Source organism: Mustelus asterias, chromosome 17 (genome assembly GCF_964213995.1).
Source record: "Mustelus asterias chromosome 17, sMusAst1.hap1.1, whole genome shotgun sequence".
Classification (NCBI taxonomy): domain Eukaryota; kingdom Metazoa; phylum Chordata; class Chondrichthyes; order Carcharhiniformes; family Triakidae; genus Mustelus; species Mustelus asterias.
In genome coordinates, this window is record NC_135817.1 from 48,225,465 (window position 1) to 48,252,871 (window position 27,407).

At 40.3% G+C, this 27,407-nt stretch overlaps 1 protein-coding gene across 1 annotated transcript in view; it reads left to right on the forward strand.

Moving 5' to 3' along the window:
* The window catches only part of usp9 (ubiquitin specific peptidase 9), a gene marked incomplete at its 3' end in the record, with an annotated part of 228,505 nt that extends 201,101 nt beyond the window's left edge, over nt 1-27,404 (forward strand). Inside the window, exons 36-43 of the mRNA XM_078231879.1 lie at nt 2,236-2,359; nt 3,500-3,725; nt 7,155-7,284; nt 16,074-16,259; nt 16,955-17,175; nt 24,022-24,110; nt 26,192-26,348; nt 27,225-27,404. Of these exons, the coding sequence (XP_078088005.1) occupies nt 2,236-2,359; nt 3,500-3,725; nt 7,155-7,284; nt 16,074-16,259; nt 16,955-17,175; nt 24,022-24,110; nt 26,192-26,348; nt 27,225-27,404 (1,313 nt within the window). The remainder of the gene's footprint in view (nt 1-2,235; nt 2,360-3,499; nt 3,726-7,154; nt 7,285-16,073; nt 16,260-16,954; nt 17,176-24,021; nt 24,111-26,191; nt 26,349-27,224) is intronic.
* Nucleotides 27,405-27,407: the final 3 nt, after the last annotated feature.

Consider the following 27,407-nt stretch of genomic DNA (forward strand, 5'->3'; position numbering starts at 1 on the left):
GATCCCCTCCCCCTCTCAGCCTTCTCTTCTCCAATGGAAACAGTCTCAACTTCAGTCTATCTTCATAGCTGGTTCTAGGGCTGAGGAACTTCATTCTCGTGAACTTTTTCTGTACTCTCTCCACTGCCTTCACCCTTCACATCTTTCTGAAAGTGCAGTGTCGAGAATGGAGCGTAATACTCCTGAGGCTAAACTAGTGTCTTATACAAGTTCAACATAATCTCCTTGCCTTGTACTCCAAGACCCTGTTAATAAAGACTGTATAATGTATGCTTTATTAACCACTCCCTCAACATGTCCTGCCACCTCCAAAAACTTGTACACACGGATCCCTCTGCATCTGCATCTCCTTTGGAGTTGCATCCTTTAATTTGTATTCTCTCTCCACATTCTTCCTACCAAAATGAATATCTCCACATTTCTCCATTTGAACTTCATCTGCCACTTGTCAGCCCATACTACTAACTTGTCTATGCCCCTTCAAAATTCTACACTATCCTCCTCTCTGTTCACTATGCATCCAAGTTCCATATCATCCACAAATTTTGAAATTATGCCCTGTACACTTTGGTCTAAGTCATTAATATATATCAGAAAAAGCAAGGATCTCAACAAGTGGATTTTCTTTTTTAAATGTTTCGTTCTGGAAAATTACCCTCAATTGCAGAAAGAGGGTACTTAGCTCTTGTCCTCCAACTATGAGTTGTCGATATCACGATCTGGTCCAGTGGTATAGAGTCATAGAAGTCTACAGCATGGAAACAGGCCCTTTGGCCTGACTTGTCCATGCCGCCCTTTTTTTTAACCCCTAAGCTAGTCCCAATTGCCCGTATTTGGCCCATATCCCTCTATACCCATCTTACCCATGTAACTGTCTAAATGCTTTTTAAAAGACAAAATTGTACCTGCCTCTACTACCTCTGGCAGCTTGTTCCAGACACACTCCACCCTCTGTGTGAAAAAATTGCCCCTCTGGACACTTTTATGCCCCTCCCCTCTCACTGTAAACCTATGCCCTCTAGTTTTAGACCCCCCTACCTTTGGGAAAATATATTGACTATCTAGCTGATCTATGCTCCTCATTATTTTATAGACCTCTAATAAGATTACCTCTCAGCCTCCTATGCTCCAGAGAAAAAAGTCCCAGTCTATCCAGGCTCTCCTTATAACTCAAACCATCCCAAGTCCCGGTAGCATCCTAGTAAATATTTTCTGCACACTTTCTAATTTAATATCCTTTCTATAATAGGGTGACCAGAACTGTACATCGTATTCCAAGTGTGGCCTTACCAATGTCTTGTACAGCTTCAACAAGATGTCCCGACTCCGGTATTCAATGTTCTGACCAATGAAACCAAGCATGCTGAATGCCACCTTCACCACTCTGTCTTCTGTGACTCCACTTTCAAGGAGCTATGAACCTGTACCCCTAGATCTCTTTGCTCTGTAACTCTCCCCAATGCCCTACCATTAACTGTGTAAGTCCTGCCCTGGTTCAATCTACCAAAAATACATCACCTTGCAATTATCTAAATTAAACTCCATCTGTCATTCATCAGCCCACTGACCCAATTGATCAAGATAAGAACACAAGAAATAGGAGCAGGAGTGAGCCATCTAGCCCCTCAAGCCTGCTCCGCCATTCAATAAGATCATGGCTGATCTGATAGTTGGTTCAGTTCCACTTACCCACCCGCTTCCCATAACCCTTAATTCCCTTAATGGTTAAAAATCTATCTATCTGTGACTTAAACACATTTAACGAGGTAGCCTCTACTGCTTCATTGGGCAGAGAATTCCAAAGATTCACTACCCTCTGGGAGAAGAAGTTCCTCTTCAACTCTGTTCTAAATTGACTCCCCCGTATTTTGAGGCTATGTCCCCTAGTTCTTGTTGCCATTGTAAGTGGAAATAACCTCGCTGCTTCTACCCTGTCTAGCCCCTTCATTATCTTGTATCTAAACTCCAATGAGTACAGGCCCAGTCTATTCAATCTCTCCTCATAAACTAATCCCCTCATCTCCGATCCCATTGCAATCCAAGATAACCTTCTTCACTGTCCACTATGTCACCATAGCATGCGTAGCATGTTTGAATTCCACAAAGTCAACCTCGAGAGCTAGAAATCTTAGTTAATCATTGAAATTTTCATTTGAGATAATTTCAAATGAAAAGGCCGGTTAGGATTGTTGTCTTGGGTAGAACCTTGTTTCTTAGTGTTACTGTCTTACACAGGGCAAGATCATCTGTTACCAGAAGCTGAAGAACTGGCTATGATAAGTATTCAACTTGCTGCTAGATTCCTGTTTAATACTGGGTTTCACACAAAGAAAATAGTCCGTGGTCCAGCAAGTGAATGGTGAGTGTCTTTCTTATAGATGTATTTTTTGTGCTTTTCTTTCCAAGTTGACTATGTAACTTAAGCCAAGAACTGAAAGTGTAACATTATTGATTATTTAAAATTGAAATTTGACTGTTAAATGTCAAACTTTAAAAAAATACTTGTATTGCAAAAAGTGTATATTAGATTTGCATATTTATTTTATGCACAAGCTAATGTGATTACAGACTCATGCAGGTGACATTATTATTCCGTAGGCATTACCATCATTGAATGTGATGAGTTAATTCTCTTTTACCAAAATTGAATTGGGTTAATTTTAAAACACGAACTTTTCAAGCACTTGCATCTTGCTTGTGATGTGAGGTGAATTGTGATAAAGCCTGAAAGTGACTGTGTGGTGAATCCAATTGAAGAGAAAAACTTGATATTTTGGGTAGGGTGGGTGAGATGGTTGCTTTCTAAGATGAAATATCATCTGGAGAAAATTTTCTACTGCCAAATCACCCCACCCTCCTCCTCCTCCCATGACCTGATGGGCTGATGGATAATGCTATGTCAGAATTCTTGCTGCTGACCTTTGAGAAACTGTGGATCGAATTGCCAGCTTGTACATATGGACATAAGGTAAAAGACTTCAGTGACTGTTGCCTGCGGGACCAAATTCTAGCAAATGTTAGGTCCACAAGTGGGAAAGGAAAATAATATTTACTTTGTGCACTTTTTAAAATTATTTTTTTTCCACTCTCTCCTGAAAGTAATTGCTTTAGAAAGCATTGTTACCTTTTCCATATTTGGGCTCCAAGTGGCTATTCATCTGTGAACCTAGACAGATTGCCTGACTGTTTTACCCTGGAATGTAATCTTAGCTGATCTCATTCTCGATTGACAGCCACAGAAGTTTTTCCCAAAGGTTTTCTGGGCAGCAGTCAAACCGGAACCTTTTTCCTTCCATGCCCCAGCTTTTGCACCTAAATCTGAGCATTAAGACCCCATAATGCCTCAGCTGAGTTAACAGACTAGGGACTATATCCATGAACTGTATGGCTAAGCAATGCGGTTACCCATTGTGAGAACAAATTTACCATTCTGCTTTTGCATTTTAGCTATTATCTATTGTACACCGTTTGTGAGAAAAGGTATTTCTTTCCCCAACAGGTATGATGCATTGTGTATCCTGCTCCGTCACAGCAAGAATGTACGCTGTTGGTTTGCACACAGTGTTCTTTTTGCCTACCCTAATCGCTTCTCCGAATACCTTTTGGAATGCCCTAGCACAGAAGTGAGGAGTGCTTTTGCTAAGCTCATTGTATTTATTGCACATTTCTCATTGCAAGATGGACCATGCCCTTCCCCTTTTGCATCCCCAGGACCTTCCACTCAGGTAAGAACGTTACGTAAGGTGGGAGAATGCCAGTTTTTAAATTTGTTTTATAATATTTTACAGGGAAAATATTTTAATTGTTTTGATTATTAGCCTTGAGTCTTCTGGTTCGCACCTGCAATGGTGTAATCTGTCCTTTATCATTTCTAATGTTGAATGACCTGCTGTTGTAGCCAGAATTTTCTGTTTTCTTGAGTTCCATCATCTGCAGTTTTTCCTTTTCGTTTACGTATTTCTGTATCTTATGTTGTATGCTAATTTGCAAATCTCCCTATTGTAATTTGAAGCAGGAGTGGTATTCAGTGGTTTTTATATTGCAATATGTAACATTTTCTTCTGGATCATTTGATTAAATAAGTCATGTTTGTGAAACCTGGAGTATATAATCAAACCAATGAACATTTAGACTTGTTTGAAAATTGGCACCAAACAGCAGGTTTTTTTGTCATAATATTACTGGTAACTACTATTGTGCTAATTTATATAATTGGTTGAGCAGCAAAAGACTGAGCATAAGAATCAAGGGCATGCACTCTAATTGGCAAGATATGACCATTGGTGTTGGAGCTTCAAGTATTTATTAATCGATTTAGTTGGTAGATAGACAGCCAAATATCCAAGTTTGTTGATCACACACAAATGGACAGCAGTGTAGCTGGAAGCGTAAATTACAGTGAGATATTGATAAATTAAGTGATCAAAAATAAATTTCCGTGAGGAAATCAGAAAAAATCTTAGTCACCCAAAGAATTGTGAGAATGTGGAACTTGCTGCCACAGGGAGTGGTTGAAACAAATAGTACGGATGTATTTAAGGAGAAGCTAGATAAGCCTATGGGGAACAAGGGAATAGAGGGTTACAATGAGAGATGTGAGGAAAAATGGGACGAGGTTCGAGTGGAACATATAAGCCAGCATGGACTGGTTGGGCAGAATGTTTCTGTTTCGGTGCTGTGTATTGTATGAGATCATGTGTAATTAACTTGGGGATTAACTTCCTACCACATTTCTGTACTTTCACTAAGACTATTTATTTCCACCTCTGCAACATCTGCCCTTGCCTCAGCTTATCTGCTGTCGAAACACTCGTACATGCCTTTATCTCTAAAACTGACTATTGTGGGTCTGGAGTCATTCCTTGGTGGCATCCCACATTCTAATCTCTTTGGACTTCTCAGTGCTCAATTCACTTTTGAGCATTCCGAGTTTTATAAGCTGGAGAGTGGTGTTCTACAAGGATCAGTGCTGGAACCACTGCTGTTCAGAAATCTGCTGTGGGTATTGTGCACGATCAAAAGAGAAATGACTTGCATCAGCAATCTGCAACCGATGTCACTACAGTGCAGCACCAATATCACAGCTAAAATAGAATAAAGAAAGAAAATGGAGAAAACAGTCTTGTGTCTTCATGCTCCCTCCCAGCACTGGTACATCTAAAACTAATAGTCTGATATGTCCCCCAAACACACACCTGTAACAGGCACTGCTGATGTATTGAGGGGAATGGAGATGAGGCAAATGCGGAGTTTTGGGAAGCTCTCCAATCCTGGGCAGTCACAGTCCATTAGCAAAACACTTGGCCATCCTTGCAATCCTGCTCTTCGGGACCCAAGATTCTGCGTATATCCTAACTAATACCAAGAGCCACTTATCTATCAGCCCTGCACTCACTGACCTACATTGGCTCCCGGTTAAGCAATGCCTTCATTTTTAAACTCTCTTCCTTAGCTTGAAATTCCTCCATGGCCTCACTGCTCCTAGGCTTTCGATTCTCGTCCAGCCCACAACATCCTGAGATCTCTGTGCTCTGCTAATTCTTACTGTTGAGCATCCCTCATTTTAATCCCAATCATTTAACTGTTTGTGCCCTAACATCTAGAATCCCTCCCTAAATCTCCCATCCCTCTACCTTGCTTTCCTTTCTTAAGATGTTCCTTAAAACCTACTGCTTGATCGCCCTTTTGAAAATCTGCCTTTAAATCTCCTTATGTGGCTCAGTGTCAGTTTTGTTTGATAAGACCTTGGGATGCTTGTTACATTAAAGGTGCTATATAAATACAAATTGCTATTCATAGAATCCCTACGGTGCAGAAGGAGGCCATTCAGCCCTTCGAGTCTGCACCAACTACAATCCCACCTGGGCCCAATTCCTGTAACTCCACATATTTACCCTGCTAATCCCCCTGACACGAGGGTTAATTTAATTTAACATGACCAATCAACCTAACCCGCACATCTTTAGACCGTGGGAGGAAACCGGAGCACCCGGAGGAAACCCACGCAGACACGGGGAGAATGTGCAAACTCCACACAGACAGTGGCCTGAGGCCAGAATTGAACTCGGGTCCCTGGCGCTGTGAGGCAGCAGTGCTAACCGTTGTGCCACCATGTTGAGTGTTGTTGAGATTTTTAAGTGCTTTTGAATCTTGGTAAGTGAAGCTCTTCTGATTTGTACCTTGGAGATGATGGTAAAAAAGTTTTTGGGAGTGGGGAGGAGGTGAGACATTGCAATAAATCAAACCTCTGATTTTCTCTGGTGGCCACGGTATTTATGTAGCTAATCAGCTTAAGCTTCTGTTCATTAATGTCCCATAGGATGTTGATGTGTGGAATTCAGCGATGCCAATGCTGTTACATGTCAAGGAGGGCTGGTTAGGCTGTCCTTTGTTGGAACTGTTCATTTCCTGGCACTTGTGTAGCATAATGTTTCTTGCCATGTATCAGCCCAAATTCCAATGTCGTCCACATCTTGCTGCATGTAGTTACCAACTTCATTGTGAAGAGATACCAAATTGAACTGAACATTGCAATCATCAACGGACATCATTCTGTCTGACCTTATGATGTCTGTGGGTTTACATACATACATAGTAAACCTAATCTTAATTGCATTCCTTCTTGCGCTGACCCCACCTACTTATTGCTTATTCTTGTGCTACCTGCTTCTCCCATTCCTTCATGGACCTTGTTTCTCTCTCCCAATGTTACTCCTGGTTTCCATACCCCTGCCAGTTTAGTTTAAATCCTCCCAAACAGCACTTGCAAACTACCCACTAGGACTAGATCCCTGCCCTGTTGCAAACTGTTCAGCCTGTATAGGTCCCACCTCCCCCAGAACCAATTCCACAATGTTCCAAGAATCAAGCAATTTTCCCATACAATATTAAATCTTGTACAGATTGAATTTTCATCAAGCAGAATCTTCATAGTGGAGATGGATGATCCAACATTTTTAGTGCATGATTTAGTCAAATAGATTGTTGAAGTTCATGAATCAATAATGACCATTCGGGCAAGATGAACCATGTTGCAGCAAAAGTTGATGCCTTTAAAATAGGTGAGAAAAATTGTGTTTAAAGAAGTGCCTAATCCATAGTTGTGTATTATTATGAATTGGGCTAATGTTTTTTTTGCTATTTATGCTTAACAGGCTTTTGATAATTTAAGTCTCAGTGACCACCTTCTCAGAGCTGTTCTGAACCTACTACGACGGGAAGTATCTGAGCATGGGCGGCATTTGACACAGTACTTCAACCTCTTTGTTATGTACGCCAATCTGGGTAAGGATGTAACTGAAGGCTTCACTTTATTAATAACTGTAGATTTCTTTTTTATGCTGTAATTCGTAAAACAACTTAATTTGGATAATTTTCTAATTAAAATACAGAAGGTTAGATTTTTATTCAGATACACAAAGGAAACTTTTTGGAAGTTTACTATAAACTGCAATCATTCAATCCTTTGTTAGCATAAAATCTATCTGCCCTACTATTCCAAAAGCAACTTTATTTTTAGAAAATGATGAAAACAATTTAAAAATATAGCCTAGTTTTACATTTTGAGAATCAGTGCCCTTAGGATATTGTGGTTTGGATAGTTTATTCTCCCATCTATTATTTCAAGGTTTATGGTTTAAAATCGTTCTCTCAAACTTTTGTCATCATGATCTTCTCTGTTCTTTTTGGCCAAGGGCTAATAATCACAATGGGCTCATCAACTTGCTTTCTTCCTTGTCTCTTGTGCCTTCCCTGTCACAATTTCTACTGCAGCACGTGCCTTTACAATAGAGCAGACAGCTTGGCAATTCTTATAATGTTGAATGTCACAAACAACACATGCTGTTGTAATTGATACAGACTTGTGTGTTCTTAAAAATTACAGAATTTGACAATTGATTTTTCATCAGTTGGTCTAACGCAGTAATTTAGAGTTGTACCAAGAGGATGACGTGTTGGGTGATCAGTAAGGAGACCTCTAGGAATGGGTGCAACCAGGTTTGGCAAGCCTAAATAGGTCCAATTAATGAGATGGCTCTTGAAATGTCTACCCCTGCCATACTTGAGTTTCTTGCATCACTTGTAGATATTTTATTACATTGATTTCAAAAATGTAGTGTGATGTGGAAACTAAAAGATACTGGAATAATAAATGCCGGCAACCTTTTGTACTGACTTACCTGTTCTGAAGAAATTTCAGTTGTTTCTGGCTTTGGCCCTTTGTCCACTTCATTGAAAGCTCATTTCAGCTTGTTATCCACTGCAAATTCATCTGAAGAGCCTGGACCTATGTTGATTCTTTTCATTTAAAAAAAAAATAAGGACTTCAATTTCAGTGGCATGGTAGTACAGTGATTAGCACTGGTGCCTCAGCACCAGGGATGCAGGCTTAGGTGACTGTGAAGTTTGCACACTCTCCCCGTTTCTGCATGGGTTTCCTCCGGGTGCTCTGGTTTCCCCTCGCAGTCCAAAGATGTGCACATTAGGTGAATTAGCCATGCTAAATTGTCTCTTAATGTCCAAACATGTGTAGGTTAGGTGGATTAGCGTTGGTAAATGGAGGGGGGGGGGCCTTGGTAAGATGCTCTCTTGGAGATTCGATACAGACTTGGTGAGCTGAATGGCCGTCTCCTGCACTGTAGGGATTCTATCACCACAACTTGGCATTCTTTTTATTCCACCCATCTTAATGGTGTATAACATTCTGACAATGCTGTCTTATGGTTAGTGTATATGGGAGTTCTCTATCTTCCCCCTCCTTTTACTGCCCATCCTTAATGTTTATGCAACTGGAAGTATTTACTTTTTAAAATCACTCTGATTTGACTGAGTTACAAGAACTGAGGATCCTAGCACAAATGTAAAGATACCAAGAAAAGAAGCTCTGCTGGGAATGAAGTATGATCCTTGGATGTGAGGGATGAACTGAGTCAGCAATTTAGGTACTTAAAAGATGTTTTGCTGAAAAAAGAAATTTTCATCCTGCACACATCTGGACAACTGCAAGAATACCAATGAATTTTCTTTAATAGCATGGTAACTGAATAACATAACATAATACCTGTAACTGACAAATGAAGCAGCTTAACTATTTAAACAGTCGAACAGTATTTAAAAATGAAAGGGAATAATTTTAATTTCTAACTTATCACTGTTTCAGTTCACAATAAGCAATATTATGCCACATTAAATACAGTTAGCGCCCATAAATATACTTGCCATGAGTGTAGTCAGGCTTGAAGCTTTGAGAGAGAAACAATTCGTTTTAGCGCAGCTTGTAGAACTCTGTCTTCAAACAAACCCAGCCAGAACTGAAAAGCTGTTTCTCTCCACGACAGACCTATCTCCTCCCATTAACCACATCATCACATGACCCTGCTTATCTAAACCCACATTCCATTCTTTTAATCAAGACCCCCAGGTGAACTCTCCATCCATAGACAAAAATCCAATAGCTCTATCCTAAGTAAACGCTACATGGCTAAAATGAGTAATTATCCTGTTCTCCTGGCATCTGAGCTAAAAGTTTACCAGACATGCTGACTGCCTGCAAAATAGAGTTGAATTGGCATGTTAGCATCAAAATTGCATCCTATATACACAAAACCAAATCATTCGTACAGCAGCAGGGCACCACGGTATTGCGGAGCAAACACCAGTGGCCAGCTCCTCTCTGAATGCAGCAAGTGTTCCAGCAATCAGACAAATCATGGATATACCCCAGATCCAAACAACCAGCACGTGTTACTTTGTGGCAGACAAATCTCAAAAACTTGTGATGTGACTGCTCCCTTAGAGTTTCAGAATGCTAGTCAGACCATTGACTTGCCAGGAATAATGAGGCTTCTGATAAAATCTTATGCACTTCAATACAGTCGTCACAAGGAAACTTGCTATAACTGTTCTTAAAGACATAGCTAAGAGAAGAACTGGAAAACAAACTAGCCAGAGGAATTGCTGATATCCCAATGGTAAATTTGCAGGTTTGCACTCTGGAAGAGCTTGCTCTTGAATCTTTTTAAATGCAAGATGCAAAGGCCGTAAAACAGCTTTCTATGGGCCAGTCACCAGAAATAGTTGGCATCCCACCTGAAGCATGTAGATACTAGGGAACATGCATAGTTAGGAGACTCTCACGTCTATTCTGCCTAATGGGAAACTAGGGCACTGTGTCCCAAGATTACAAACATCCCTCCACAGCTCCTCTCTAGAAATGGAAAGGGAGCAAGTTCTTTTGTCACAATCATCATCATGGAATATCACTTCCTTCAACAGCAGGAAACGTTTTGGCAAGAGTTATTCTTAATCAGCGTCTCACTCGCTTATTACCATCCCAGCTTATGATACTGCTGGATAGTTAGGTCCAAGAATGGAACCCTGGCTCAATAGACCATAACTTAATTTTTTTAAAAGAGGTGGATGAACAGAGTCACAGGACTGCCAATTAACTTTTAACAAAGTAATGAAGCATTTATTAAACATGAAAAGATTGACTATCATAGAATATGCCTTCAGCCAGCCTATTCATAGATGTACACAGATATTTAAGGATAATGCAAGTTACAGAATATATTTTGTACTCAATTGATCTCCGTCTCAGCAAATACACAATCACTAAACCAACAGGCCAACTTGTGGTCAGACGCCCCACTCTGAAGCCAAGTGGCAAATGCCACCCAATACAATTTACGTGGATGTCTCATAACCAACCAACCAACACCCCCCACCCACCCAGGTGCTTAGTACACTGCAAGCTATCTGATCTCACTGGAATCTGATTTCTGCATAAAGGTTTCCAATCACCACAAGAACACACTTTGAAATCACCTCCCATACAAGACTCTCCGAATCTTTCACCAGGAATCCAAATCCAGGATTTCAAATTCTCCTTTCAGTATCCCTTTGCACTGGATTGCCACATGCCTTCATTCTCCAACAGAATCTCTTATATGATCTCTTATATGATCTTTCTCTTCACCCTACCTGCAATTGTAACACTAAATTCTTCCACCTTCCAGCCATGCAAACAGAACACCACTGCTTCACATGTTGTACTAAGGGATCACCAAACTTTTGAATTTGATTTATTATTGTCACATGTACTGGCATACAGTGGAAAGTATTGTTTCTTGCACGCTACACAAGCAAAACATACAGTTCATAAAGTACATAGGGGAAAATCATAGAATCATAGAAACCCTACAGTACAGAAAGAGGCCATTCGGCCCATCGAGTCTGCACCAACCACAATCCCACCCAGGCCCTACCCCCATGTCCCTACAGATTTACCCACTAATCCCTCTAACCTACGCATTTAAGGGCAATTTTTAGCATGGCCAATCAACCTAACCCGCACATCTTTGGACTGTGGGAGGAAACCGGAGCACCTGGAGGAAACCCACGCAGAAAAGGATAAGGTGCAGAATTTAGTGTTACAATTACAGGTAGGGTGAAGAGAAAGATCAGCTTAATATGATATATGATCATTCAAGAATCTTATGACAGCTGTTCTTGCATCTGTTGGTACGTGTTTTCAGACTTTTGTATCTTTTTCATGATGGAAGATGTCTTTTTTGCCTCTGATGTCTGGTTTCCCACTTCAAATCTGATGACTGCAGTTGTTTCTTTAACTCAAAACATTTTTTTACTTTAACTTCGCCAACAGGATCTTGTTCACCTTGTATTTTGTTCCTTTAACTTGTGTTTTCCTGGGACACTCTTTTTGTTCCAACTCATTGGCTCCGAGGCTTTCTTCTTCTTTCGGCAATCTGTTTTTCCCAGCTCCCAGGTCCTGTCCAGCTGCTTTTGGGTCCAGCTTAAAAGTAAAGTCAAATGTTCTTTCTAAGCTCAGGTAGCCCCTAGTTGTTAAGCAACACCTAGTCTTTCCTTAGACTCTTTTTGTTTTCACATCATAAACCCTTTAATTACAATGTAGGCTCAGTTTGAAATGAAACCAAACCACACAGAAGTATTACCATTTCTTACACAAAAACACACAATTAAACTGAAGCTACACCTTGTTTCTGCTATCCATAAATGCAAATATAGATTACTTAAAACTACCTGTGTTTACTTAAAACTACCTCTGTTTTCTGATATCTCCCCCTTTGAAAGAAAGAAAACTTCATAATCATTAAGCAATTTACATTGGTATTACATCCAGTTCACAAACTTAACATCATAAATATTTTATTGCATAACTACATTGTTTAATTACGATGATTTAACCAAAACAAGGGCAGCATTATTAGAATGTGTACACGATGACATTATCGTAACTCAAGCCTTGTGCTTTTTCTTCTGGTCCCCAATTTTTAAATCATTCAAGCCTGCAGTCCACTGGTCCGTTTTGCTACTTAAAGTTTATTTATTCGTCACAAGGCTTACATTAACACTGCAATGAAGTTACTGTGAAATTCTCCTCATCACCACACTCTGGCACCTGTTCGGGTCAATGCACTTAACCAGCACGTCTTTCAGATTGTGGGAGGAAACTGGAACACCAGAGGAAACCCACACAGACACTAGGAGAACGTGCAAACTCCACACAGACAGTGACCCAAGCAGAGAGTCGAACCCGGGTCCCTGGCACTGTGCGGCACCAGTGCAAGTCACCGTGCTGCCCCACACTTGCAGGCATAGTTCCTCTAGCTTATATTCCAAATTTAAATGTGGTAAATTCTTATTTTGATTTGCAAATTTGTCAAAATAGCATTTTTATGCATTTTTAACACACTTCTCCAGTCAAAATCTCCTTTTAACTGTTTCAAGAACATTAAGATGCTTCTTATGTTCACTCAAAATGGTTTCATATTCTTGCTTAGTTTGTTCTTTGAACTCTGTGATTTTGTTGTTTTCTCCAGTCCCATTTCAAAAGAGTTCCCTGTTTCAGCATGTAATTGCACAAAGACAGTTGGTAGGCCAGAAGTTTGAACAGAGTATATAAAACAGCAAATGATGTCTAAAACATTAATAAGGAGAGAAAGATAGCTAGAAATGGATGGAAGATGGATTATAAGAGTTTCTATAGATATTTAAATAAGACTTAAAGTGAGCGTTAGTCCTATAGAAAGTGCATCTAAGGAACTGATGATGAAAAGAGGGAGAGGCACATGAACTGAACAGGTATTTTGCATCAGTCTTCACTATAACAAATGCAAGCAACATCCCAGATATAGCTGTAAACCAGGAAATGGAAGGGAGAGGGAACTCAGAAAAATTATCATTAGGGAACTGGTACTGAGCAAATTGTTGAAATTGTGGTCTGACAAATCCCCAGCTCCTGATGGACTTTGTCCTAGGGTCTTAAAACAAATGGCTAGTGAGGTAGTTGATGAATGGTTTTCATTTTTGAAAACTTCCTCAGCTCAGGGAAGGTTCCATTCAATTGGAAAAAAGCAAATGTAATTATTATTTAAAAAGGGAGGAGACAGAAATTGGGAAACTGCAGGCCAGCTAGCCTGACGTGTTGTAGGGTAAATACTATGATTGAAGATTTTATAGCAGGGCACTTAGAAAAAATTACAACAATTCGGCAGAATCAGCATGGTTTTGTGAAAGGCAAATCATGTTTGATCAAGTGTTTTTAAATGAGTCACTTGTACTGTATATAATGGGGAACTAGTGAATGTAATGCACTTAGATTTCCAGAAGACATTTGATAAGGTGCCATATCAAAGGTTATTGTGGAAAATAAAAGCTCCTGGTGTAGGGGGCATTGATAGAAGATTGGCTAGCTAATATGAAACAAAGTTGGCTGTAACTAATGGCGTGCCACAACTTTTTAGAATTTATATAAATTACTTGGATGACGTGACCAAAGATATGGTTGTGAAATTTGCTGACAACACAAAGGCAGGTAAGTTCATTGCGGAGAGGGCGTAAAGAGGCTACAAAGGGACATGGAAAGGTTAATATTTGGTGAATGGAGTCGTGAGAAAATGTGAAATAGTCCATTTTGACAGAATGAAAAAGCAACTTATTTAAATGGTGAGAGAATGCAGATCTCAGATTCACAGGAATCTGGATGTCTTAGTACATGAATTACAAAAGGCTAGTATACTACAGCAAATAATTAGGAAATGGAATAGAATTTTGTTGTTTATTGTGAGGGGAATGGATTACAAAAATTCAGTTCTATAGGGCACTGGTGAAGACCACACCTGGAGTACAATGTACTGTAATGATCTCCATTTTTAAGGAAATGTGTTAGAAGCAGTGGCAAGAGGAGACTGAACTGTCTCCTTGGTTACTATTCGTCAGAATCCAGGACAAATGGTGTCCCGGAAAACCCATGCACAGGACATGAGACAGGAAGGCAAATTCCAGGACATCAGTCACCCTGTCAAAAATGTACTTCTACTGGGTCACTTAAGTAATACTTTTGTGATGTCTTTTGATCCAGAAGAAGTGCACAGTAAGGAAAGTTTGTAATTTCTTTAAAAAGGTTTGTGGAATCTGTAATTATTTTTAAGATGGTTGAAAAGGACTTGTCAGAATTTGCAGCAGTTATAAAGGCATCAATTGTAATTTTCTTTAAGAAGAATTGTGGGTTTGTGTGACCTGATGACCCTTGACCTGGAAACAGTACAAACAGGAAGGAAGTGAGGACATAATGGCTGGCAGACAGAGGAGAGCTACAAGCAGAGAAACTGGAGGATAAAGTTGTTCGATGCTCAGATGCAGACACAAAGAGGAAGCAAACTGATGTAGAAACGAACCCAGGGAATTCTCGAGGAGAAGAAGCAATTGCTGTCAGGAAGAGCTTTATCAGCTCTTCTGTTTGGCAAGTTGTGGGGATTTCACAGTTACGCTTCTTGGGTCTGTTAATTTGCTGAGGGCTTCCTGTTGAATTAGTGTGACCTAGAAAATGCAAGGGAAAGGCATGAGACCCCAGCTGGACGCAAAGACACAGTTGATTTTATTAGCGTTGCAACAAGAGATGTTGGCTCCACCAGATTAACGTTATTGAACACAAGCATGTATCCAGTTTTTATTCTAAGACAGTTTCATTCTTTGCTATGGCTAGCAATATAGCAGAGATAGTAAACAATATGCAGAAATTGTTTCCCATCTCACACTAACAATTGCACACAGTCAAGTTCATGTTACAATGCAGCAGAGGTAAACTCTGGTAAGTATTGATAGCCTGTTAATGATTAGAGGTGAACTCCAGCGAATATTGATAGCCTCAGACATTCATCTCTCTTTAACTGTCCTCGCGTACCAAGGTTATGAGTGTTCACAACGCCCAGGTGATTCTGACCGCTTTGCACACACAATACACAAACAGCCCATGTCAACATCTGTCCCTATTTTACACAGATTAACAATATTAACTAGCTCAGCCTATTATCTCAACTGACCCAGGTTGTCTCATGGGCAGCAGAGGTCCTTGATAGAAAATTCCTCACAACAGGCAGGAAGAGACAGGAGCTCTTGGAATTACTGTGCATCTGATCAAAACAATTTAAAACCTAGAAATCTGTATAGACAGTTCAGAGATGCTAAAGAATTTAGTGCTTTCCTAGAAGTTGCCAAACTGAATCGGGGTGTTGGTCTGTTGATAAGGAGCCCGGGAAAACTACATTGTCAGAACTATTATACCCTGAAGGAGAGAGAACTTATAGAAGCAAATTTTGCTGCTGATGATCGTACCCATGAAACTCATTGATAAAAGCTGTTGTCAGAGAGGACATCTAATCTACCCTGCGTGAATAAAGCATGACACATTATTGGGCTGTGGCTATATTGTGACACACATTGTGCAGGGAGTGGTGCAAATGATTTTGATTGCATAAGACACATTTTTGTTGTGTCGACTATTTGAGATGGAGTTTACTTTTTTATTAGAAATGTCATTTACTTGTTAATTTGTGTAATTTGCATTGTTCAGATTCATTAAAATAAAAGCTACAAAATGTGGAATCTTGTTGGTAATTTCTTCATTTTGGAGTTATTCAGTAAATTTGGTTATTTTGCTTTACAGTTTCTCCATGGGTAATGTAACAATTCTTTTATGATACCAAAGGTGGTTGTTTTCAAGTTATAATTTCATTAATCTTTTTCACCAGGTGTGGCTGAGAAGACACAGTTACTAAAACTGAATGTGCCTGCAACATTTATGCTTGTAGCTTTGGATGAAGGCCCAGGACCACCTATCAAATACCAGTATGCTGAACTGGGCAAACTCTATGCTGTGGTGTCACAGTTAGTTCGTTGCTGTGATGTATCATCACGCATGCAGTCCTCAATTAATGGTAAGGAATGTAGATTTTTCAAACCCGGATGTTCGTGAGTGAAATGGAAAAAATTAACTCTGTTATTTGCAGAAAAAGTTCTGTGATGTGTACATTTGAAGTTTATGTATGTTTAGATTATGTTGTCCAAAATTGAGTCATATTTGCCATATACTGTGTTACTAAATGAATCAGCATCACATACAATGCTTGTGTGACAGAACAAGTGGGATTTGAAGTCTCATTTGGCAATCCATCATACTGTAGTAGAAATTGTATAATGGTGGGATAAAAGGTGGCACCTTCCAAGAAAAGGTTCACGTAAATTTAAGTAGTTTTAGTTTGTCTTGCAGTGCCTAAGCATTATTTATGAAATGAAAATCAATAACAAAAACCAATGGTTTGCTGATGTTGGATTGGAGATGAAAATTCCAAATGTGTTGCAATGGGCATGAACTGGTCTTGCACAAACCCATTTTTTGTTTTAGCTGACAAAAGAACACTGAGAATTGTGTAGTTGTCGACTTGCAATCCTCCCAACCCTTTGTTTTGAAGGAAAGGAATACTTGGGGGAGGAAAAAAGATAAACTCCCTCCCTCTGGGAAGGAGTAACAGTCAAATTTGAAAGCTTACTAATTTATGCTATAAAAAATATTTTTTAATAGTTAGAAATTTTTAAAGATGAATAGTAATAAACAATGTTGTTTTTTTTTTAGGAAATCCACCTTTATCAAATCCCTATGGTGATCCTAACTTGTCCCAACCTATAATGACTATCCAGCAGAGTGTGGCAGACATCCTGTTTGTACGAACTAGTTATGTGAAAAAGATTATTGAAGACTGCAGCAATTCTGAAGAAACCATCAAATTACTTCGCTTCTGTTGCTGGGAAAATCCACAGTTCTCTTCCACTGTGCTCAGTGAACTCCTCTGGCAGGTGTGGAAATATTTATGTGGGGATTACAGACTGGTGGGGAGAAAGAAGGCTACTTAACAAAAACAAAATCAGTAAAGATGAGCATTGCATGATCCTGCAATTGCTGGAATTGTGAGCAGAAAATACTGAAATCATTCAGCAGGTCAGGCAACATCAGTAGGGAGCCACGGTGGGATGAACGTTTTAGGTCCAAAGTCTTTAGTTAGAACTTTATATGACCGTGTTCTTTCATTCAAATGCGACAATCAGATTTATAAATGGATGACAATGTATGTCTTCGCTATTTCCAAAATTGCCGAAACCGGCAAAAATAATTTACTAATTCTGACTTGTTTGCATAAAGGCAAATTTCATTGCAGATACAAAAAAAAAATTCTGAAATAAAAGCAGAAAATGCTGGAATTGCTCAGCAGGCCTAGTGGCACCTCTGGAGAGAAAACAGAATTAATGTTTCAGGTCTGTGACATTTGATCAAAACACAAATGTAATAAGATCTTGAAGTGAAAGAGGGGAGTGTAGGAGGAACAAGAAAATAAAATGCCTGAGATAGGCTGAGGGAGATTAAATGGTGGGATTTCAAGATGTAAGACCAAAGGGGATGGTGATAGGATAGTTAAAGAATTAAAAGATGTGTAGAGGAAATGTGAGTGGCATGATCCTGAACAATTGCCACCTGAAAGGAAATGAAATAAGAGAAAAAACAAAAATGGGGGTAGTAAGTTTGTGTTGTGCTTCCTTGGAACACTGTAGCAGACCAAGGGCACAAAAGTCAATTCTGATGGAGGATCATCCAGACTCCAAACGTTGGCTCTATTCTCTCTCGATGTGGAGATGCCAGCGTTGGACTGGGGTAAGCACAGTAAGAAGTCTCACAACACCAGGTTAAAGTCCAACAGGTTTATTTGGTAGCAAATACCATAAGCTTTCGGAGCGCTGCCCCTTCGTCAGATGGAGTGGATATCTGTTCTCCAACAGTGCACAGAGACACAGAAATCAAACCCCCACAGCTTTCCCCCTGATCTTGCAGAATCTCACTAGCTGTTCTGTCTGGAGACAATACACATCTCTTTAACCTGTGTTTAATGTTCCCTCCACCCACATTATCTGTACCTTTAAGACCTGGCTGGCTGTAGAGATTTGCATTCTAATCAGTATTCTGTAACTTGATTTCTGTGTCTCTGTGCACTGTTGGAGAGCAGATATCCAGTCCATCTGACGAAGGGGCAGCGCTCCGAAAGCTTATGGTATTTGCTACCAAATAAACCTGTTGGACTTTAACCTGGTGTTGTGAGACTTCTTTCTATTCTCTCTCCACAGATTCTATCAGACCTGCTGAGATTTTCCAGCATTTTCTCTTTTTGTGTTGATACAAAGGTCAGAAAAGGTGCATGGTAGAGAATTAAAATGATAGGCTTGGGGTCACGCTTCTGGACTGAATAGTGATGTTTTGTAAAGCAATTACTGATTCTGCATTTGGTCTCCCTAATGTAAAGGAGGTCACATTGTGAACAGCAAAATATGACATACTAACTTGAAAGAATTACATGTAAATCAGTTTCACCTGAAAAATGTATTTAGGTTCTTGGATAGTGGAAAGAGGGGTGTTGCATCAACTGTGCTTTTACGGAATAGTGCCTGAGGAAAAGGAGGGAGGTGTTGTGACAAGGGAGTGGACCAGGGAATGGTTCTGTTAAAATGCTGAAAGAGATGGGGTCGATGTGTGTGGTGCTGGCATCATGTTGGAGGTGTGACAGAGGATGATCTATTGAATAAGGAGACTGGGGAGATGGGAGGTGAGCAGAAAGGGATCCCTTCCATGGTTCTATGAGAGAGTGGAAGGGATAAGAACAGTAGTGTCTGAGATAGAGCAGACACAATCAATGGCCACTCAATCAAGGTTGCTCTGTGTTGACATCACACCTCAGTTCATCTCTGTGAAGGTTGGCAAAGTATCCTTGGGCCCATGTGTAAAAGATGCTCATTCCTAGTGGATAATTTGATATTGACAATATAAACACACCCCTGAATGTAAGACCTGAATGTTTGTGGGAATAACCATTGCACTTTTTACAAGAGAGAACATCCAAGGAAGATTTAAAACCTGTAACACTTAGTTACATACTAATTTTATCAAGAGAGGGATTAAATACATTGTATGTCATTATAACCATTTCTTTGAGTGTCTACCTGAGTGTGCTCTAGTACAATTGGCTCCATTAAAGGTAAAAGGAACTCTACTCGCACAGTAGAATTGTTGTTATTCTGAGGAAAATTCAACTTATTCTGAGGAAAATTCAACATATTCTGTTCTTTTTGGACTTCCAGAAGTTCAGTGTGTCAATGAATATGTATTTCATGGTCTCTGCTGCTGTTTGTACTGCACACATGCCTCTTCTCATCTTCCTTGCATTCATCTGATCACCATATATTTCTGTTCCTTTCTCCCTCATATTTATTTAGCTTCCTCTTAAATGCTGACGAAGCATAGTTCCTCCTGAATTCTTGACTCGATCTGATGATGATTGTCTTGTATTTTTGGCCACTACTTTTTGTATTCCTCAGAAGTAGAAAATCTCTATATTGATCCTATCCAACTCCTTCCTAATTTTAAAAACCTCTATCAGGTCATCCCTCTTGTCTAGAAAAAAGAACTTCAACCTGTTCAATCTTTCCTGCATTCTGTTATCATCTTTGCTGAGCTTTTTTACACTTTCTTCTGTGCCCTTGTATCATTTTTGTAATTTGGAGCAATTGAGTACAGGACTCCATGCAGTCTTAACATAGTTCCACAGAAGTTATGCTTTTCAATTCTGTTCCTCTAGGAATGAACCCGTATGTTTTGTTTGCCTTTTTTATGCTTTTATGCCACACCTTGGTCTCCTATTTAAAAATTGAACAGAAGTCCATGTATTTCTTTCCAGTTTCCAACAAGTGGGAGAATTTTCCATCTGATTTGTTCCTGTTCTGTAGTCTGCCAGTGATGAGTCTGAAATATAAAACAAATGACTTTTCCTACACTCTTGGAGTGTCTGCATTTTAAAGAAGCACCTCTGGCTATTCTCAAAACAAAACCTAAGATAGTTCTGTGATTTGTTGTGTTGGTCTGAAGGCAGTGAATCATGATTTCCACAAAACAGCTTCTTCAGTTTAACACACTATCTGACCAACCAATCAATAAATCCCTTGTCTCTGTTGCAACAGCCTGCATTTTCTTGAACTTGTGAAATTACTGTTTATAGCACAGTTTAGGAATGACTTGTGTTTAGATTTCATGCAAGCGGTGGGAGGGTGATAAAGCAGAGGTCATGGTACATGTTGGTACCAATGACATCAGTAGAAAGGGAGATGAGGTCGTGCACCAAAAATTCAGAGAGCTAGGCAGTAGACTAAAAAGCAGGACCTCTCAGATTGTAATCTCTGTATTACTCCCAGTGGCACATACGAGCGAGCATAGAAATAGGAAAACAGTTCAGATGAATGCGTAGCTTAAGAGTTGGTGCAGGAGGGAGGATTTTAGATTCCTGGATCACTGGGGCCATTTCTGGGAGAGGTGGGCCCTGTACAAGCGGGGACGGTCTACATCTGAAGCATTCTTGCGGGATGTTTTGCTAGTGCTGTTGGGAGAAGTTTAAACTAATTCAGCAGGGGAAGAGGACACAGACTGTTAGCAAGTAAAACAACCAAGTCAGAAGGAGTACAGCTGTATTAAGTTTCGAGGAAGTAAGGTGCGGAAGGATGGCCTCTACTTTAATGTCAGGTTTATTGCAGGTAAAACTGCTGAGTCAAGGGCGCTGATTGATGCATGGAGTTAAGATATCGTAGTCATCACAGAGACATGGTTGAGGGAGGGACAGATTGGCAACTCAACATATAGAATCTTTAGGGGAGACGGTGGAGAGGGTTAAAGAGGAGGCATTGCATTATTAATTAAGGAATCAGTTACTGCAGTAAGGAGAGATGATATCTTGGAGGGGTAATCGACGCTTTGTGGGTGGAGTTTAGGAATAGAAAAGGGGCAGCCACATTGCTGGGTGTTTATTGTAGGCTCCCAGATTGTCAGCAGGAAATTGAGGAGAAAATATGTGCATAATTTGTGGAGGTGTGGAAAAATAATAACATTAGGGTAATTACTGCTGATGATTTCAACTTTCCCAACAATAACTGGGATAGGCATAGTGTTAAGGGCTTGGATGGAGTGGATTTCTTGAAATGTGTGCAAGAGGACTTTTTAGGCCAAGATGCAGAGAGTCCAACAGAAGAGAGTGCAGTGCTGGACCTAATTCTGGGCAATGAAGCTGGACAGGTGGTTGAGGTGATGGTGGAGGAGCATTTTAGTGATTGTGATCACACATGCCACAATTTAAGCTTGTTCTGGACAAAGAAAGACAAGTTGCAAAAAATGTTTGGATTGGGGGGCGAGCCAATTTTAGTAAATTAAGGCAGGATCTGGCCAAAGTAGACTGGGAACAGTTACTAGTAGGGAATCTACAGAAGAACAGCAGTGGGGGTGGGAGGGGCATTCAAAAAGGAAATGGGAAGGGTCCAAGCTCTCTTTCCTCTAGGGTGTTGGGAAGGAATAACAAGCCCAGAGAACCATGGATGACCAGATATATTCAGGCTACGAAGAAATGGAAAAGAAATGCTTTTAGCAGGTATAAGGGGAGCAAATCAGCGGAGGCATTAGAGAAGTACAGAAAGTGCAAGGTTGAGCTTAAGAAAGCAATTAGGAAAGCAGAGGGGATATTAGAGAGCTCTGGCTGGTAAAATCCCAAGATATTGTATAAGTATATCAAGGGAAAGAGTAGGGACCAATCTGTGGATAGTGTGTTGTGAATATTTCACTTCCATCTTTATCCAAGAGAATGAAGATGAAGGTGTGGAATTCAAAGAGAGAGACTGCGAGGTTCTTGAGCAAATTGACATCAAGAAAGACAAGGTGTTGGCAGGCTTAAAAGTGGATAAATCTCTAGGTCCTAATGAATTGTGTCCCAGTCTGCTTTGGGAGGCAAGGGAGGAGATTGCAGGGGCTCTGACCCAAATTTTTTATTCCTGTCTGGCCATGGGAGATGTCAGGTGACTGAAGAACAGCTAATGTGGTTCCACTATTTAAGAAGGATTGTAGAGGTAAGCTGGGGAACCATAGACCAGCGAGTCTCACGTAAGTGGTCGGAAAAGTATTGGAGAAAATTCTGAAGGAGACCCCCTATCTCCACTTGGAAAGGCAAGATTTGATCAGGAATAGTCAGCATGGCTTTGTCAGAGGGACGTCATGCCTAACAAATTTGATTGAACTTTTTGAGGTGGTTACCAGGTGTGTAGATGAGGGCAGTGCAGTTGGTGGTAGTTTATATGGATTTCAGCAAAGCTTTTGACAAGGTCCCACATGGCCGACTGATAAAGGCGGCAAATGCACATGGAGTACAGGGTAATTTGATTCAAATTTGTGTCTGTTGTAGGAGACAGGGGGTGATGACAGAAGGCTGCTTCAGTGACTGGAAGTCAGTGTCCACTGGCATACTGCAGGGATTTGTGCTGGATCCCTTATTATTCATCACTTATATAAGCAGCATAGATGATTAGTGAGAGATAGGATTAGTAAGTTTGCAGATGACACAAAGATTGGACAGGTGGTTAACAGTAAGGTTGAATGTCTTAGACTACAAGAAGATACAGACAGGATAGTCAAATGGGCAGATAAATGGCAGATGGAATTTAACTTTGAAAAGTATGAGGTGATGCACTTTGGAAAAAGTAATTTGACAAGGAAATATTCCATGAACAGCATGACACTAGGAAGTTCTGTGGAACAAAGGGTCATTGGCATGTTTGTCCATAGGTCTCTGAAGGCGGAAGGACACATTAGTAGGGTGGTGAAAAAGGCATATGGGACACATGCTTATATCAACCGAGGCATAGACTACAAAAGCAGGGAGGTCATGTTGGAGTTGTCTAGAAGTTTGGTGAGGCCACAATTAGGGCACTCTGCAGCTCTGCTCACCACATTATAGGAAGGACGTGATTGCAATCCTACAATGCAGAAGAGGCCCTTCTGTCCATCAGGTCTGCACCAACACCTAATCTCCCACCTAATCCCATTTACTATTGGAGAGGATGCAGAGTAGATTCACCAGGATGCTGCCTGGGATGGAACACTCAAGTTATGAAAAGAGGTTGAATAGGCTTGGTTGTTTTTGTTTGAGCAGAGAAGACTGAGGAGCATCTGATTGAAGTGTACAGGATTATGAGGGGCATGGACAATGTGGATAAGGAACAGCTGTTCCCATAGCTGAAGATTCAGACTCTAAGGGACATAGGTTCAAGGTGAGGGGCAGGAGGTTTGGGAGGGTGCGAGGAAAAGCATTTTTACCCAGTGGATGGTGAAGGTCTGGAATGCGCTGTCTCGGAGGGTGGTAGAGGCAAGTTGCCCCATCCTTAAAAAGTACCTAGATGAGCTTCTCGCATCATAACATTCAAGGCGATGGGCCAAGTGTTGGTAAATGGGATTAGGTGGGAGATCAGATGTTTCTCATGTGTCGGTGCAGACTTGATGGACAGAAGGGCCTCTTCTGCATTGTATGATTCTATGGCGTATCCTGACTAGAGAATAAGATGCACTTTGAAGCCTAAATTGTAAAATGTTTGTGTACTGCATAAAAGCAGAACTCAGATACAAGTATAGTCTCTGCTCTGGTGAAATTCACTTTGATCCATTTTACACAGAAATTCACGTCTTTAAAATCAAGCTTGAGAGGATGCTTTGAAAGGATTATCTTGAACTTGAGGTATATGCAGTCACTTTATTGAAACCGCTGTTCCACATTTAACATTTAACATTTTCTTTCCCAGGTGGCATATTCTTATACCTATGAACTTAGGCCTTACTTAGATCTTCTACTGCAAATCTTGCTTATTGAAGACTCTTGGCAAACCCACAGGTGAGTGTCACTTTCGGTGTATAATGAGGCTGCAAAATTCTTCAATAAAGTGCCTTATAGTAGTGTTGCAAAAGATGTTTTGTGGGTTGGGAAAATAACAGTTGTAATTGAGCACGCAATAGCTGAATAAAGTTTTTTAAATTTCTTCCACCGTTGTCATCTGCTCTCACTGCTGCAACCACCCACCGATCAACATTTTCTCTTCCCTGATGAAGCACAGATACTCAGTGGTTGCTGCCTTTTGTTGCCTCACCAAAACGTATTCTTCATTTGTGAGCCTTGGTTGAGCTTTTGACTATGGGGCTAGACCATCACAGCATTTGAACCAGTATAGATCACAAGAATTGTGATCAAGAGTTGGAACCCCTGCTGGTTTAAGTTGTTTCTCTGACAAAGAGTCACCCAGACTTTAAACATTAGCACTGCTCTTTCTCCACAGATGCTGTCGGACCTGCTGTGATTTTCCAGCATTTTCTGTTTTGTTCCAGATTACAACATCCGCAATAATTTGTTTTTATCTTGGCTTTTTTTCTTCCTAGCCCAGGGATAGTGACCATTAAAGTGTGACTACTGTTGGCCGGGCTAAGCTAGGGTGGTTTGTCACAGAAAAGGGATATTTTACTCTGGTACAGGGTATATACTACCTTTTCCAAGTACACCATTAGAATGCACTCGGAATCAGTTTAGGTTTAGGCATGAGAACGAGATGCACCTCCATACGTTCAGATTCTCAAGCCATTGTATATTCCTAATAATTGTGTCAAGTATTCAATTGATCATTTTGGAAAAATAATTTTAGCTGCTAATGTCCATTGGTTGATAACCTTGTACAAAATAGTTTCTTTTTGCGTATCTATGTACTTCAGCCAAACAGATTGTTCACTTCAAATTGTCAGCTGTAATTTGACTATACCCAGAATTGCTGGAGATTTGTGTCCTTTTAGCCACATAAGGTATCTGGCTAATATTTTTCAAGGCTTTTACTGCTAGATTTTTGTTTACCTGAAAACTGAGATCACTTTCAAGTTTCCTTAAATCTTTAGACAATAAATCATGATTTAATGGTAAGGGGGTTGCTTAATAAAAAGATCTTATCTGAATCTCAGGAGGTTAATTCTTCTAGATGTATCTGGAATGTTGTGTTATAGGTGCCACATTCATAGAATCCCTACAGTGTAGAAGAGGCCATTCAGCCTATTGAGTCTGCACCAACTCTGACAGATTGTCTTACCCAGGCCCTTTCCCCCCACCCTATCCCCATAGCCCCATACATTTCTCGTGGCCAATCCACCTTACCTGCACATCTTTAGACCCTGGGAGGAAACAGGAGCACCCAGAGGAAATCCACGCAGCCACTGGGAGCATAAACTCCACACAGACAGTCACCCGAGGCCAGAATTGAACCCAGGTCTCTGGAGCTGTGAGACAGCAATGCTAACCACTGTGCCACCATGCCACCCCTGTATTGGTGTGTTGAAGATGGATTGAAGAAAAGTAGTATGAGTCTAAGATAGAAAGAACTCGGAGAATACCTAATTTCTGGGAGGTGGGAATAATGTAGATGTGAGCAGATTTCTTTGCCTCGAAATATAACCATGGAGCCACAAGGCATAAATGTAAAATTGATGAATAGGATCTGAGTAGGGGGGGGAGAATTTATTTCTATGAAGCTCTATGTATTATACTGAACTAAAATAGTTACGGTCAAGTTAGTTTCCAAATTGTATGGAGCATGTTAATTATGTACTTGTATATTGTACCTAGGATTGGAGGCTAAACACTTGCTTTAGGACCTCGCATACACGAAAGTTGGAATTTAAACTTTGTGAAGGTGGGAAGTCGCTTCCTGGAGGAAGGGGGCTGCTGTGTGGGGAAGATTACCTTTAGTGCTCCATTTCACTTCTCAGCATTGATATATGGCAGGCCCTGCTGGTCTTGGAATAGATTATGTCCTTGTCTGTTTAGTTAAGGCCAGAGACCTGAAATAATGAGTTGAAGGATACAAGTATGTGTTTGAATGCCTCGAATGTCCCAAGTCTCCATTCAAATACTAAAACTTTAAAATGAATCTTTTCCTACAGAATACATAATGCCCTGAAAGGGATTCCTGATGACAGAGACGGATTGTTTGACACCATCCAGCGTTCTAAAAACCACTATCAGAAAAGAGCATACCAGTGTATTAAATGCATGGTTGCTCTCTTCAGCTCATGTCCTGTAGCCTACCAGATCCTCCAGGTAATTCTTTTTTAAATAAATGAGATCCCAGGAGCAATGACATAGGTTTCCCTGAGAGTTTGGCTCAACATTTCTAGCTCGTGTCTCCGACAAACAGTTCAGCCCCATATATGAATTGTTCTTTATCAAAGAAAAAATATTATTTATTGAGTGATTTGCAAGATGAAACTGTAGTAATCAGTGTTGTGAAATCATGTTCCTCTCCAGAGGGACTTGAATGTCTAATGTGATTTTTTTGGGTGAGAAGATCATTTGACTTCGCAAGCTTGGTCTGTCGTTGATGGCGATTAAATCTGATTTTTAAAATGGAAAAATGCTTAAATTAATATCAGCATGTCACACCATCAGAGGAAAGTAACTGGGGCAATTGGGAAAGAGAATTTTGACCCTGCACTTCACCCACACAAGAAACCTAAAGCTATCTTTTGTGTCTTTCTATGGGTGGTTATTGCAGAACAAACTGATGATGAAAGCTTGAATTTTCCTGAAATATGTGGATAAGTGTAGTATTTAATGATGATTATTCGTTCATACCAAGTTGTTTGAGAACATTGGTTGACCTACTTTGCCCTTCCTAGTCTGGAGACTAGTTACACATCGGTTGCTGAGAAAAAAATGTAACTACATATAAAAAAAGGGACCAAAAGTAGACCTTTCACAGACTAAACAATGCAGTGTCACACCATGTTGTCATGCAGAATCTTGAGAAAATAAAGATGTGCATTTGTGCTGGTGCCTTTCATCAAGTCTGGCATCCCAAAGCGTTTACAGCCAATAAAACACTGAATTGACATTGAATAAAACATTGAATTGTGGTCATTGTTGTAGAGAATCTGCATAAGTTTTAAATATACATTTATTGTAATGATTATGCAGAGTAATGGGGATCTGAAAAGGAAGTGGACCTGGGCGGTAGAGTGGCTTGGAGAAGAGCTGGAACGTAGGCCGTACCCTGGAAATCCACAGTATACCTACAACAACTGGTCACCCCCTGTACAGAGCAATGAAACTTCAAATGGTTACTTTCTGGAGAGGTCGCACAGTGCCAGGATGACTCTT